Consider the following 15,314-nt stretch of genomic DNA (forward strand, 5'->3'; position numbering starts at 1 on the left):
TTTTTTAGGCGATTCCGCCTCAATGGAAGGTATAGGAAGATGTTTGATTTATATTATTGATTTATCATTTATAAGATGACAATTTCATTTTTTAAACTCTTGCTGTATTGAAAACAGAAAGAGACTTCAGACAATTTCTTAGTAGGGCTATTTTTTCAGTTATTAATTATATAGCGCTGACATCTTCTGCAGCGCTGTACAGAGACTATGGCCATAATTCACTAAACTCATCTCCCATCTTTAATAACGTTTCTGAGCTGTTTTTACTGTTATCACCATGGTGATAAAGCATTTAGCATTCACTAAGCAATTTACCTCAGGCAAACGTTAAGAATTCTGTCTTTAAGTTAAGTAGTCATTTCTAAAGTTAAGGTTTCAAATCTTAAAATAACGACAAAATTCTAAAGTTAAAGACAGACTGTTAATTCACAGAGAGGACTGCAAATGTTAAGTGTGTGAGAAGTTATCACCTGGCCTGAGCTGTCATTAAGTGGAGTGTTACTAGAGACTGCAATGTAAAGTGAAGCATTCTGAGTTGTATGCTTTTTATTTTTTACTACGTTATGCAGAAGGGGACTCTGTATAGAGAGAAATATACACAGCAGGCACACAGAGTGGGAGAGAGAGACATTAAATAAATAAATATATATATATATATATATATATATATATATACATACACATACACACAGACACATTTTTAGTGTGTGATAAGTTATAACCTGTCCTGGGCTGTCATTAAAGGATACTGCAGCCGAAAGGCTGCAGAGAGATAAAACCTGCATTGTGTAGGTAAAGAAAAGTACATACTCACCGCTCCCCTCGCTCCCTGCCGTCGGGTCCCGCTCGTCAGCCACAGCTCCCGGTACTGGCCGACTCTCCTGACCCCTAACCCGGACATACTGCGCAGCACATGCGCAGTATGTCCTGTAATCTTCGCTTCTGGCGTCTCATCATGACGCCAGAAGTACGGACACTCCACCGCCTCCTGCGTGTGCGCTCCAGCGGCTCCACTATAAAGCTAGCATGTAGCTTTATAGTGGAGCCGCTGGAGCGCACACGCAGGAGGCGGGGGAGTGTCTGTACTTCTGGCGTCATGATGCGACGCCAGAAGCGAAGATTACAGGACATACTGCGCATGTGCGGCGCAGTATGTCGGGGTCAGGAGAGTCGGCCAATACCGGGAGCTGTGGCTGACGAGCGGGACCCGACGGCAGGGAGCGAGGGGAGCGGTGAGTATGTACTTTTCTTTACCTACACAATGCAGGTTTTATCTCTCTGCATCCTTTCCATTAAGTTTGATTGTTACTAGAGACTGTAATGTAAAGTGAAGCGTTCTGAGCTGTCTGCTTTATTTTTTACTAGTTTATGCAGAAGGGGGCTCTGTATAGAGAGAAATATACACAGCAGGCACACAGCGTGGGAGAGTGAGACATCACACACACTCCCACACACACTCACACTCAGACACTGTGTAGTAACCTGATGTCTATTTGTGACACATAACTCCATTTACATGTCCAGGATGAGGGCACATCAAGTTTCTGCCTGGAGACTGAATCCCTGTTGTGTGCTTGCTGTAGAATGCTTACATTTGTAAAACTGAGTAGAAATTGTTACATGTATAGAATGGATAGAAGAGCCCTAGATGTAACATTTTTTTTTTTTACCTGGCATTAACTGCACTGTGTATCAACTTCTCACATGTGTGGTTACAAACACATTTAATTGTATCCTAGAAGGCAAATGCTGTCAGTAATTTGTCATTTTGCTATTTGTGTAAAATACATCCCATGGTAAAGTGATGAGCAAGAATGAGCAGCACCATTACTGTCAGTGATCTTCCTAAATGTGCCCATACAGGGTACAATCAAATAGTTTGATTTTCCCATTTATTCAGCCAAAACGCTCAAATAGAGAAGAAATTGAAAATAATCTTTTATCAATCGATTGTTCCATTTTATTTCGATAAAAATCTGATCAGATTTGTTGGAAAAATCAGGTTGATTGCTTTGAAAATTGAATGGTGTATGCTAGATTTGATATCATCTAATAGGTCAAAATTTTATAGAAAGAAAAAATGAATTGTGTATGGCCACCTTAAAGGACTTATGAGGCCTGTTTGCTAAAAAAGAAATAAAAAAAGTTAGATACCTCTGTCCGTTTGTGAGGCACGGAGGACGCCGTCCGCGCCCTCAGTGTCGTTCCGCCGGGTCCCCGCCGCTCAGTATCCCCCCAATCGTCCCCCGACCGCACGGCCCGGGTCGGGCTCTCCAGCCTTCACAAAGATGGCCGCTGGAGCTGGCCGCGGCTGCGCAGTTCGTATAGCCGCGAGTGCGGCTGCGCAGCTCTAAGGCCAACCCCCCGATCCACGCTACAGGAAACAGCCTGGAGAGCCCGACCCGGGCCGTGCGGTCGGGGGACGTTCAGGGGGATACTGAGCGGCGGGGACCAGGCGGAACGGCACGGAGGGCACGGGCGGCGTCCTCGGTGCCTCACAAACGGACACAGGTATCTAACTTTTTTAATTATTTTTTTAGCAAACCGGCCTCGTAAGTCCTTTAAAGGACTATCACGAAAATGTGTAACATTTTAAATACATGTAAACACATACATATAAGAAGTACATTTCATCCAGAGAAACATGAGCTATAAATTACTTTTCTCCTATGTTGCTGTCTCTTACAGTAAGTAGTAGACATCTGACATTACCAACAGGTTTTGGACTAACCCATCTCTTCATGGGGGATTCTTAGGGTCTTCTTTATTTTCAAAAGCACTTAGTGAATGAAAGTTGCTCCATCCAACTGCCAAAAAAGTGTGCAGTTGAGTAGGTAGGCTGGCCAGCACCATTGTATAAATTCTTTTCAAGGAGTGTCTTTATAAAGAATAAAGGCCACATAGAGAATCCCCTATGGAGAGACGGGCTAGTCCAAAACCTTTCGGTAATGTCAATTTTCTACTACCTACTATAAGTGACAGCAACATAGGAGAAAAGTAATTTAGGACTAATTTTAATCTAAAAGAAATGTACTTATTTGTATGTGTTTACAAATATTTTAATATTTTTCACGATAGTGGTCCTTTAAGTGAGACAACAGAAATCAAAGTTTATAAACCTGCTCAATCCATCTTTCCCAAGCTTGTTCATGTGTTGACCCTCAGACATTTAATTGTAACCCCATCTGGCTAAAATGAATGGCTCTAGTGCCTTTCCTCTATTGTGTAACATCTGGACATTTATTTCCAGATTCCAAGCCTGCTGTCACGATGGCAATGCTTCATTGGATCTACACTGATGAGCTGGACTTGAGGGAAGATGATGTCTTCTTAACTGAGCTAATGAAGCTTGCAAATCGGTTCCATCTACATCTTCTTAGAGAGAGGTAAAATTGTATGATTGATGTGCGCAAAGAGTCATCAGACTCATTCATTGCCTAGGTGTCAGTATTGCATAAGCTTTAAATGGTTACTTTACTATTATGAAGTTGTTAGCTAACTTGACACATGGCAGGAAAAAACTTTTCAATATTTTTTTTCATGGTTCTGTGGCCTTGATGTTGCTACTGTGCCAACTGTGTTAAAAAGATAACTGTGCTTACACAGATAAGAACAATTAAGGGTTTACATCAAAAGGTGCATTAGAAAACTAGACTGAACCTCCTATCTCGGGTGGCCAGGTGCAGAGATTTTGCCAAGGAGGCTTGGCACGCTTTCAATTAACACTGGCCATTGTAAACAACTGTGATAGGGCCTCTTTCTACCCATAGAAGCTAGGAGGTAGATACAGCATCTGGTGCCAATGGGCAGGGATTCTGTTTGAGAGGGTCTCTCAATATCAATGCTCTAGGCTGCCATTTTCCACCTACTCATCTACAGCTACATACACACCTTGGATTTTTGTCACCTGACCATGTTGAATAAAAACTGAGAAACTGTACTGGTGTCTTCAGATGTCAGTGCCAGTGGTCTCCTGTTGAACGATTGGCCAAGTTGTATAATTCTTTGCTGATACAGTTGTTATTCCCTCGGGGGGATGTCTGCGGCTAGTACTGTATATACCAGGAATGGGCAAACTTGGCCCTCCAGCTGTTAAGGAACTACAAGTCCCACAATGCATTTGCCTTTGAGTCATGACTGTGGCTGTAAGACTCCTGCAATGCATTGTGGGACTTGTAGTTCCTTAACAGCTGGAGGGCCAAGTTTGCCTATGCCTGGTATATACTCACGTATAAGCCTAATTTTTCAGCACAAAAAAATGTGCTGAAAAGTTACCCCCTCGGCTTATATGCGGGTCAGTGGAGCAGAACGGATGGTGGAGCAGGCTTTGTTACTGGCAGAGGAGTGTAAGGATCATGCACTAGTGATCCTGCTCTAGCCAGCTGGCTTCCTGCTGTGTTCGTGTCCCCCCATCCCCTGCAACATGGTGTACAGAGTGCACTGCTCAAGACTACTTGTGTCACCTGGCTTGTGAATCGGAGTGTGCAAGCAAAGTGTCAGCGGTGCAATGATCGGGGATTCTTCCTGTGTGGCAATCGCTGTCTCATATCTATGACGCCATCCATTGGCATCTTGAGACACAGCTGTATAATCCTTGGGGTACATCTGGATATGGGGAGAGGGGCTGACTTGCACTGGGGGCACATCAGGCTACTGTGGAGGGGGCTATACTGGGTAGGGGGCTTATACAGGAGTCAATCACTTTTTCCTGGTTTCTGTGGGAAAAGTGGGTTCCTCGGCTTATATGCGAGAATATACGGTACTCCTCCTCCACTTGCGATAAAAGAAAACAGGCTGCTTGGGGCTATGATTAAGGACATGTGGTCTGAAACATGTTAGCCATTATACCTGTTTTTGCCTTTAGTGGTCATCATCCCTACCACAAAAGTGCAGATTCCATTCCAAGCAGGCTACTTGGCAGACAAGATAGGTAGAGCCCGTTCTCACTTAGACAATTAGTGGCTGTTTACCGCTAATCACCAAATCACTAGCGCCTTTAAAGTGCTAGCAATACTATGTATATGGCAGTGAGCTCACTGTCGCGATTGCTGCTGGTCGCAAGCGATTCGCGATTAGTGGCAATCGTAAAACGCATTGCATGCAACATTTTTCTGCGATTCTGGAGCGATTGCGATACATTATTTAAAAAAGCGCTAATTGTGATTGCTCGGGAATCGCAAGAGTGTACAGTGATTTTACCACGCTAATCGAGGTAAAGTCATCCACACAAAACGCTAGAGTTTTACGATTGCTAGTGTGAATGGGCCTTTAAACTGTTGCCTGAAAAAATAGGAATGATCAGTTTTGGTGACAAACGGGGCAGAATGTATCTCCTAGCTTCTTTAGGTTGAATGGAGATGTCAGAGTTGATTACAAATGTCACTGTGGTTTGGAGGAGCACCACATTGACTAGATCTCTGTATCTAAACATCCTAAGCAGAAGATCTAATTTTGATTTTGTGGCGCAGTTCTGGGGACAGAACAGATACCTGTTTTTAGGCGTATAAGTAACTTTTCTTTGTCATGCGGGGATGCAAACATTCAGTTGGTTAGTATCTACAGACCGTTATAGATTTACCACCAGAAGATCAAAGAAAATGGAATCTTTTTCAGTTACACACCATAAAACTTACAGAGCCTAGATCAAGCAAACTAGGCAATGGATTCAAAGCAAAGGGTTTAATATTTCACTGTCCTTCTTTAATTTCTCACTAGCATGGAGTTGCACTATAATGATTGCCTAGTAGAAGTGCTAGGACACAACGGGACGTGAAAGTTATAAACTGAGGTTGTATTTTGACCAGCCAGTGGTGTTTTCTGAACTCTTTATTGTGTGTCAGGTGTGAAAAGGGCGTGATGTCATTGGTGAATGTGAGGAATTGCATCCGTTTCTACCAGACGGCTGAGGAACTCGGTGCCTCCACCCTGTTAAACTATTGTGCTGAAATCATTGCCAGTCATTGGGTAAGAAAGTATAGTATTTTATGTAGCTTATAATACACACCCATGTCTATCTCATCATGTCACATGTCACTTCGGGTATCGTTTAAGTGTTTTCAAGCCCTCACCGGTGTCCAGTGACACCCTTTTCCAGCATATTTTATTATCTAACTGCCGGGGCAGTTGAATCCTTTTGTATGGAAGTGACAAGGGATGAATGCATATACACTGTACACATGCAAGGCTCGAAGTGCATTTTTACTGTGTAAGCATCAGTTCCTGAACTGTGCATGCCTAGTGAAAACAAATGACCTGTGTATGAAGGAAAGAAGACTTGTACAAGCACTTTCTTGTACTTGGCACGAGCAGTGAAAATACACTTGTTCACAGCCATGAGTGCTTCTTATCAAGCGTCAGAAATAAAAATGTCACAGAAAGCGGTATGTGATTGCATAGACGTAACTATTGTAGGCAATATTTCATTTGCTAATTAATTATTTAAAGGACTACTGTAGGGGGAGAAAGAGTTGAACTTACCCGGGGCTTCTAATGGTCCCCCGCAGATATCCTGAGCCCACTCAGCCACTCACCGAAGCTCCGGTCTCCGCCTACAGTTAACTTCCGGAATTTGCGACTTTAAAGTCAGAAAACGACTGCGCCTGTGCGGCCGTGCCCTCTCTCCCATTGACATCACCGGGAGCATACTGCGTAGGCACAGACCATACTGGGTCTGCGCCATACAATCTGTGATATCAGTGGGAGCAAGGAAGCGGCTGCGTGGTTTTCAGACTTTAAAGATGCAAATTTCGTAAGTGAACCTGAGGCGGAGACCTGAGCATCGGTGACTGGCTGCGTGGGCACAGGAGATCTGTTAAAGCTCCAGGTAATTTCAACTCTTTTTTTCCCCCTACCCCCCTACAGTACTCCTTTAATTAACAGGCTAGTTTGCCAGGCAAGGGTGCATGGGAGTCTAGTCATTTCCAAGCGCAAATCAACCTGCTACTTATGTAGAAAAACATTTGCAATTGTTTTTCTCTGACCTTGTGACTCCCTATTCATAGCAATATAAATAGTGGCATGAGTAGGCTCTTCTGTAAGTAGTAGTCCTGGGCAATTCATGTTTTGGAGCGCTGAGTAGTGTAGTAAAGACGTCTATGTACCAAGATGCTCTGCTGTAGTAATTCCAGTTTTGCAATGCATGCTTTTTGTCTGAATTGGATTGCATTTAAGGCTTAATCTCAACGCTCCCATGTTGCAGTGGCTATTAGTCTCTTTAAGACTGGCCACAGTACCCATTGTGCAACTAGATGCGGCAGAAGTGCTTCAAATGACGCAGAGGCAATGCAGACTTAGTGTGTTGCCGAGAGGTACCGATTGGTGCACGATTGCATTAGAGATTGTTGTTGCTTTATAGATTGTTAAGGTTGTGGCACGCATGTGCAGATCAACGAAATCCAGTGATGTACTTCCTGTTCAGCAGGGAGCACGTCACTGAGTGGGGGTTGGAACTAGGGAATTTACCGTTGTCGCTGTCTGCCATAGAGTGTAAAAATTAAATTCATGCGTCGGGCTCTCATGCCACAGGAAAATCGCACCGCTCTATGTGAAAGAAGCCTTAATTCTAGCAGACATTACTTTCTAAAAATGCTAAAATATAGATAAGTTGCATGATAACTCATCAGGAGTTTGCACTTTTGCTGTTTTCTAACCTAACCTTACAAATCTTCTCTACAGTCCTATAAACTTGTCTAGTAACTGCTAACTTTTCTTGTTCTGATTACTTAGGATGACCTAAGAAAAGAGGACTTCAGCTCAATGAGTGCTCAACTATTGTACAAAATGATCAAATCAAAGACCCAATTTCCTTTGCACAAAGCAATCAAGCTGGAAAGAGAAGATGTCGTTTTTTTGTATCTAATAGAAATGGATTCTGAGGTACGATTACATTTTGTCATTGTAACTTACGGTACATCATGGACACAGCTTGTATGTAGAACTATGTGTTTCTCTAGAACTGCTGCAACATTACTGTGTGCTCTCAGCATCACCCGTCACTCATACCATAAAGAAAGGTGGTGGTCTTGTCCAGATGTAAAGGTTATTTATTGTTATTGACTGTATTTATAAAGCGCCAACATATTACGCAGTGCTGTACATTAGTTACGGTTACAGACAATATTTAGGGGTCACAAGCAATAAGACAATACAAGAATACAAGAAAAACCAGATCACGAAGCACAGTATGAGTACCAGGTAATGCTTAGTCAGACACTGGATGGGAGCATGGAGATTAGGTAAGTAGAGTTCACGCAGATCCATAGGATGGGTGTATGGTAATGGAGGTGCGTAAACAGGTAGGAGACATAAGGAGGAGGACCCTGCCTGAAGGCTTACAATCTAGAGAGAGAGGTGGGGACACAAAAGGTATGTGACCAAAGTTCAGCTGTTGGTTTAGAGCACTAGTGAAGGGGGTAGTTCACAGTAAAAAGGTGAGTTTTTTCAAGGCCTTCTTGATGATGTTAAAGGTGGGGGGAGGTAGGGAGTTCCATAGTGTTGGACCAGCTCTTGAGAAATCCCGGAGGCGTGCATAGGATTGGGTGATGCGTGGGGCAGTCAGGCAAAGTTAATTGGAGAAGCGGATTGAGCGGCTAGGTGTGTACCTCTGGGTGAGATTGGAAATGTAGGTTGGGCAGGTTTTGTGGACATATTTGTAGGCCAGACACAGTATCCTAAATCTGATTCTGGACTGGATAGGAAGCCAGTGGAGGGATTCACAAAGGGGAGTCGCCATGGAGGAGTGATGGGAGGAGTGGATAATTCTGGCTGCCGCATTCATGACAGACTGGAGTGGGGCAATTCGGGTCATAGGGAGACCAGACAGAAGGGCGTTGCAGTAGTCAAGGCGGGAAATTATGAGGGCATGGATGAGGAGTTTGGTGGTGGCAAAGGTCAGGAAAGGGCATATCTTGCAGATGTTACGAAGGTGGAAGTTGCAGGACTTTGTGAGGTTTTGGATGTGGGGGTGAAGGAGAGTGCGGAGTTTAGGTTGACACCCAGACAGCGGGCTTGAGAGGTAGGGTGAATGGTAGTGTGGTTAACAGTGAAATTCACATCTGGGAGGGTCTGGGATGGCCAGGGTGGGAAAATCATAAATTCAGTTTTGTCCAGGTTTAGTTTCAGGAACCTAGTGGACATCCAGGAGGAGATGGCTGATAGGCAGGAGGAGGCCTTGTCCATGGTAGTGGTGGATAGGTCAGGGGTGTGGAGGTAGATCTGGGTGTCATCTGCATACAGATGATAATTAAAAACCCATGGAAGAGATGACCTTGCCAATGGAGGATGTGTACTGTATAGGGAGAACAGTAGGGGGCCAAGGACCGAGCCTTGGAGGACTCCTACCGAGAGGTGGTTGGGGGTAGATGAGGACCCATTGAAGGAGGTCTTGAAGGTGCAGTTGGAGAGGTAGGATGAGAGACAGGCCAGGGCGAGGTCATGAATGCCTATGGACTGGAGGAGTAGGGGATGGTCCACTGTGCCAAAAGCTGCTGAAAGGTCGAGGAGGAGGAGGAGGAGGAGAATGGAGTCTTTGCCTTCAGCTTTAGCTAAGGCAAGGTCATTGACCACTTTGGTGAGAGCTGTTTCGGTTGAGTGGGCAGGCGAAATCCAGATTGCAGTGGGTCTAGCAGGGAGTTGGCATTGAGGTACTGGGTCAGGCATTTGTGAACCAGGCGCTGTCATCGACCAGGTGGGTGGGCGGGTGGTTGGTAGGTGCCTTCTGTGAGGAGGTTGAAGGTGAGAAGGTGATGATCTGAGGGTGGGAAGGGTGCGATGTCCAGGTCTGTAATGGTGGTGGATTTGGTGAGTATAAGGTCAAGAGTGTGAGCTGCAATGTGAGTGGGGGTGTTGGTATGTTACACTAGGCCAAGGGAGTTGGCCATGGCGAGTAGCCGGGTCATGACGAAGTTGTTAAGTTCATCAATGGGAATGTAGACATCCCCAAGGATGATGGTGGGAAGGTCAGATGAGAGGATGTGTGAGGGAGCCAGGAGGCAAAGTTGTCAAAGTGTGGAATGGAGCTCGATGGAGGGTGATATAAGACCACAACAGTGGCTGGGAGGGGATGGTAGAGGCGGATGGTGTGGGCCTCGAATGTTGTAAATTGTAGGGAGGGAGGTGGGGTGAGGCCACAGAAGGTGCAGGATGGGGAGAAAGCTTAGAAGAAATATGTGCTTCACAGATCTATCTGCCATCATTGAAGAACAACCGCACCTGACCCATGGGTAGCATTTAGTGGTGTGTGTGTGTGTGATGAGACAGAAGCCCCTCCCCATCCTTGTTTATTTTGAATCTATCCGCAGGGATGGTGTGGGATTATCCTACAAACAAAGGGCCTGATTCACAAAGCGGTGCAAACACTTTGCACGCCTGTGAAAAGCCCTTTATCACGCCTAAACTTAGTTTAGGCGTGATCTGAAGGAATTCGCGCGAGCTCCCGCGCGCAAAGTTTTGCGCGCGCAGCGCACCGTGCTTCGCGCGAAGTGCCCATTAAACCCTATGGGAACTTTGCGCACGCGCGCAAAACTTTGCGCGTGGGAGCTTCGCGCGAATTATAGCACAAAGCGGTGATAACTTCGCTAGTGCAAAGGTTATCACGCCTAAAGTCTTTTAGGCGTGATAACTGAGTTATCACCGCTTTGTGAATCAGGCCCAATGTGTCTGTCTGTTACTGTTATGGAGATAAACCTATCTGACCCCTGGCTTGCATTATTCAGTAAACGCTCTCCAGTTGATTTTCCATCATTGTTTCCACTATGATCCAATCTACCAGTGACCTATTGACTCCCTGCACAGTGGGAATATCTACACAGCCTCCTGGCGGCTGTACTCTAGAGCAGTTTTTTGCAACATTTTCTTGGTATGTACCCCCTTTAAAACCATGTACTCACCAAGTACCTCCAAGCATAGTAAACATTATCACAAGTACCCCTTGAGATATATATATTTAATAGTAGTACATGATAATTGGTTCTACACCAAGATCTACCATTTTCTAAAACTCTACATTTTTGATTCTTGGTTAAGTATATCAATCCTGAGTACCCCCTGGAACCATCAGAAGTACCCCCTGGGGTATGCGTACCACACGTTGAGAACCTAGGCTCTAGAGTACACAACATTTTGATAATTCTCAGCTGGCTGCAGCTTTAAATGAAAAGATAATTTACATGACATTAAGCCACTAAAAGACTTGTGCAGCGCCCATCTTTGCTTGTGGAAATTTTCTAACCGGTGGAATTTCCATTTAAGATTTGTTGCTGATGGGTTATATTTGTGAGAATTAGTACTTTGCTTTTGTGTAGTTGTTGGTATTCCTCAAAGATTGAACAATAAGTTACCTAGCCAGGTATAGAGCCCATTCATTGCTTTATTTGCTTCTAATGCAAACCATTACTTATCATTTCAGTTACCTGGAAAACTAAATGAGCTGGACCAAAATGGAGATCTTGCCCTGGACCTTGCACTCTCCAGAAAGTTAGAGAGCATTGCCACCACTCTGGTTAATAGCAGGGCAGATGTTGACATGGTAGATAAGAAAGGCTGGAGTCTCTTGCACAAAGCCATCCAAAGGGGTAAGTAGGAAAAACAAGCATAATATTTGAACATGACATGTGGCTTACACTGGAATGAACCCACACTTGAAAAATATTTAAACAGTTATGCCTGGTACACACCATGCAATTTCCCTTCAAATAGAAGGGTCAAATCGTTTATTTCTGATTTCCGATAATTTTTCTGATCAACTTTGCGTACAAGTGATTGGAAAATCAATCGGAGATCAGATCAGACCTGTCGGAAATAATCAGTTCGACCCGTCTAGCTGACGGGAAATTGCACGTTGTGTACTACCAGGTATTAGAATGCATTATATCAGCATTCATAGATTTCCTCCCACCCCACTCCATGTACAAATACAGGGGCATGATTAAGGCCTCATTCACCTCACCCAGGTGTGTATGCTTCTGGGGACAAGGTGGCAGGCAGGGCATGCATTTACATAGGAAAAGGGTATGGGCTGGGCATGTATCACATGGGGGATGTGCAGAGCCAAACGACCCACTTGGATCTGGCACTTCCATGACAGTATGAGCACTAGGGGTGAAGACGTGTAGAGAATACATGGTAGGCAAGTATGCATTTTGTAATTTATTTACCTCCAGTGTCAGAGCCCTATTTTGTGATTAAACTTCTGCAGTTCAGCTTTGTTGTTTTAACAGCTGTTTATGTTTGCAGATGATAAATTTGCTGCCACTTTCTTGATCAAGAATGGCGCTCTTGTAAATGCTGCTACTATTGGGGAACAAGAGACTCCGCTACATTTGGTAGCTGCTTGTACAACGAAGGACCACACCCTGGAAGTGATGTCTGATATAGCACAAATAGCGGAGGCACTTTTACATGCAGGAGCTAATCCTAACATGCAGGACAATAAAGGAAGGTAGGTTTCTGGCTCATTCTGTCTTACTGCGTTGTGAATCTGCCGCTGAGAACAGCTAATCTGGACTATATTTTCCTTTATGTTCAGGACTCCTCTCCACGCTGCTATTCTTGCTAGGAATGAATATGTCTTTAACCAGCTTCTTCAGTGCAAACAGTAAGTAATGACACCAATACACTTTTGTTATTCCGTTTATTAGATTTGATAGAATGCCTTGCATCAAGAGCATGTAGAAGCTTAAAGAGAACCCGAGGTGGGTTTGAAGATGATCATCTGCATACAGAGGCTGGATCTGCCTATACAGCTCAGCCTCTGTTGCTATCCCAAACCCCCCTAAGGTCCCCCTGCACTCTGCAATCCCTCATAAATCACAGCCGTGCTGCTGACAAACAGCTTGTCAGAGCTGGCTGTGTTTATCTCTATAGTGTCAGTCTGCTGCTCTCCCCGCCTCCTGCAGAACTCCGGTCCCCGCCTGCATCCCTTCCCTCCCTGTTGATTGGAGGGAAGGGACGGGGGCAGGGACCGGAGCTATGCAGGAGGTGGGGGAGCAGCTGAGACTGACACTACAGATGTAAACACAGCCTCACAGCACGGCTGTGATTTATGAGGGATTGCAGAGTGCAGGGGGACCTTAGTAGGGTTTGGGATAGCAACAGAGGCTGGGCTGTATAGGCAGATCCAGCCTCTGTATGCAGATAACATTCTTTAAACACACTTTGGGTTCTCTTTAATGCGTTGTTCTTGTCAGCTTTGTTGTTGTAATGACTGGTGATGGGAAGTCCCCGTGGGATTATGTAAATATAAAGCTCTGTGAGATCTCAGGGGTACCTCCTATTTTAAGACTAAATGCTGGGAGATCTCTGTGGGATCGCAGGTTGTAATGGTTTCTAGCACGTAGACACTACATCCAAAAGTAATGTTTTGAGCACTAGAATAATTTATTGTGGCATTTGCAGAGGGAATTACATTGTAAGCATTACAATATTTGTCCAAAAAGAAGTATGCATCTAAATACATGTTTTAGCATTCAGCATCAGCTCACATGAGACTGGATTATCTCTCTTGTGCCCTAATCCTACTTGTGAAACCGCTTTGTACATTTCTGCCCATCATATATTTCTTCATTAGCTCCCTACCCTGTAGAGCTTCCTCAGCCGCATTGAGGATTTTATCTGGCTCACACTGGCCACCAATATGGGCCGTTTAGCAGATGTGAACGGATCCTGTGGTAATAGGATCCCTTCACATTGCACTGTTGGTAGGGATCCATTTGGCCCGTTTCACCGAACGGACCGCAAATTTGGGGAGGGAGCTATTTTACCTGAGGATCAGAAACTGATGCCTAATAAATACTGGTCCATTTCACAGATCAGTTTTTACCCAAATCAGTTTTTGATCTGTGCAGTGTGAACCAACCTTTTTTTTCCTGTAAAAACTGCTTACAGCTCATGGATTATGGTACAAATACAGCCTATTACCTTACAGGTCACAAATTGGACATTTGCTTTAAAAGCTGTAAACTAAGCAACAGAGACCAACAGTCCTGTTCTGTGAACGAAAGTATATCTTCCGGCTGAAATATGAGTCAATTTTCTTATCTTTTTCCATTCATTTCTATCCGGAATCGAGCGGCAAAACGATCAAACGGGAGATCGGACATGTCGGGAAATTATCTATCTAACCATCTATCTCCCTCAAAAAACGAACCGTGTATTCCCAGCATTAAATAGATTGATCTAACCAATAGTATCAGCTACTGTTGTAAAGACAAGTAATTGAAAACAACTGTGAGAACTGTAAGGATTTTGTCCTTTGGTTACAGAATAATGGCATGGCTCCCAACTGTCCCTCTTTGGGACCCCTGTTCATCTGTCCCCTTTCCCCTCATTTGTCCTTCTTTGAGGACTGATGAACAAATCTGTGTAAATATATGTATTTTTCTGCTGAAAAATTAGTTTAATTCACTTTAAACTTTAGTCCCATCCTTTAAATTGAAATATTTATTCTTTTAAAATGTTAATAGGAAGGAAAATGAGCCAATATAGAAAGAACCAGTGTGGTTTAAATTATAAAACATATTTTTCTTATGAAATCTTTATCGTATGCGTGATTAGGGGGGGTGTCAGGGGCGTGGTTAGAGGTGTGTTAGGGGTGCAGCTTAAGTGTCCCTCTTTCTGATCTCAAAATGTTGGGAGGTATGTAGTGGGAAGATTTTTATTTTCTCCATATTTCAGGAAACATTTATTTATATGTTAAAGGCACCATTTAAAGTGATTTAGAGAGGTGGGGTTTTAAGATACTCTAAACAGGAATTGGGTGAAAGTACATCAATTATTTTGTTCCTCCCTGTTTTTTTTTTATTTTTATTTTTTATTTTTTTTATCGAATGAAAGATTGCGAGTATTATGCAACAGCTAGCAGTCTGGGCTTTATTGCTGAAACAGCTCACTGTAACCAGTAAGACTCAGAGTACTCAGCAACACATCTGGAAAACAGATGGGTGTTCCCTCCGATGGCTATCCAGATTATATCCATGGGTCCCCCAACATCTGGGGACTGCTTGCTAGCAATCAGACATGTTGTATAACCTTGTCCTACTGCTGGTATTTCCTGCTGCAGCTCACCCTTCCCTCTCCAGAGGGCAGAACAGGATACTTGGCGGAGCAGTTTTTTTGTACAAGGATCTGTCACCCAAAATGGTTACAAAGGTGTGTAACTGGGCCTAAAGGCTCAGGTACAAGTGATTCCCCACCCAGCCTTTACATTACAGATAATAGCCTTGCAATTCGTGGGAACAATATTGCTGTGTTGCTAGCGGGACCTTTGGCATTGGAGTTTCACCTGGTACTGGAGCAGAACTATTCCTGTTATTGTGAGG

General features: G+C 44.0%; 1 protein-coding gene across 2 annotated transcripts in view; it reads left to right on the forward strand.

Moving 5' to 3' along the window:
- ANKFY1 (ankyrin repeat and FYVE domain containing 1) overlaps positions 1–15,314 on the forward strand; it is a 98,011-nt gene that overhangs the window by 55,105 nt on the left and 27,592 nt on the right. For both annotated transcript variants that reach the window (XM_068268503.1, XM_068268504.1), the window contains 6 exons: positions 3,251–3,386; positions 5,841–5,964; positions 7,726–7,875; positions 11,405–11,570; positions 12,232–12,436; positions 12,524–12,592. In XM_068268503.1, coding sequence (XP_068124604.1) covers positions 3,251–3,386; positions 5,841–5,964; positions 7,726–7,875; positions 11,405–11,570; positions 12,232–12,436; positions 12,524–12,592 — 850 coding nt within the window. The remainder of the gene's footprint in view (positions 1–3,250; positions 3,387–5,840; positions 5,965–7,725; positions 7,876–11,404; positions 11,571–12,231; positions 12,437–12,523; positions 12,593–15,314) is intronic.

Source organism: Hyperolius riggenbachi, chromosome 2 (assembly GCF_040937935.1).
Source record: "Hyperolius riggenbachi isolate aHypRig1 chromosome 2, aHypRig1.pri, whole genome shotgun sequence".
NCBI lineage: Eukaryota > Metazoa > Chordata > Amphibia > Anura > Hyperoliidae > Hyperolius > Hyperolius riggenbachi.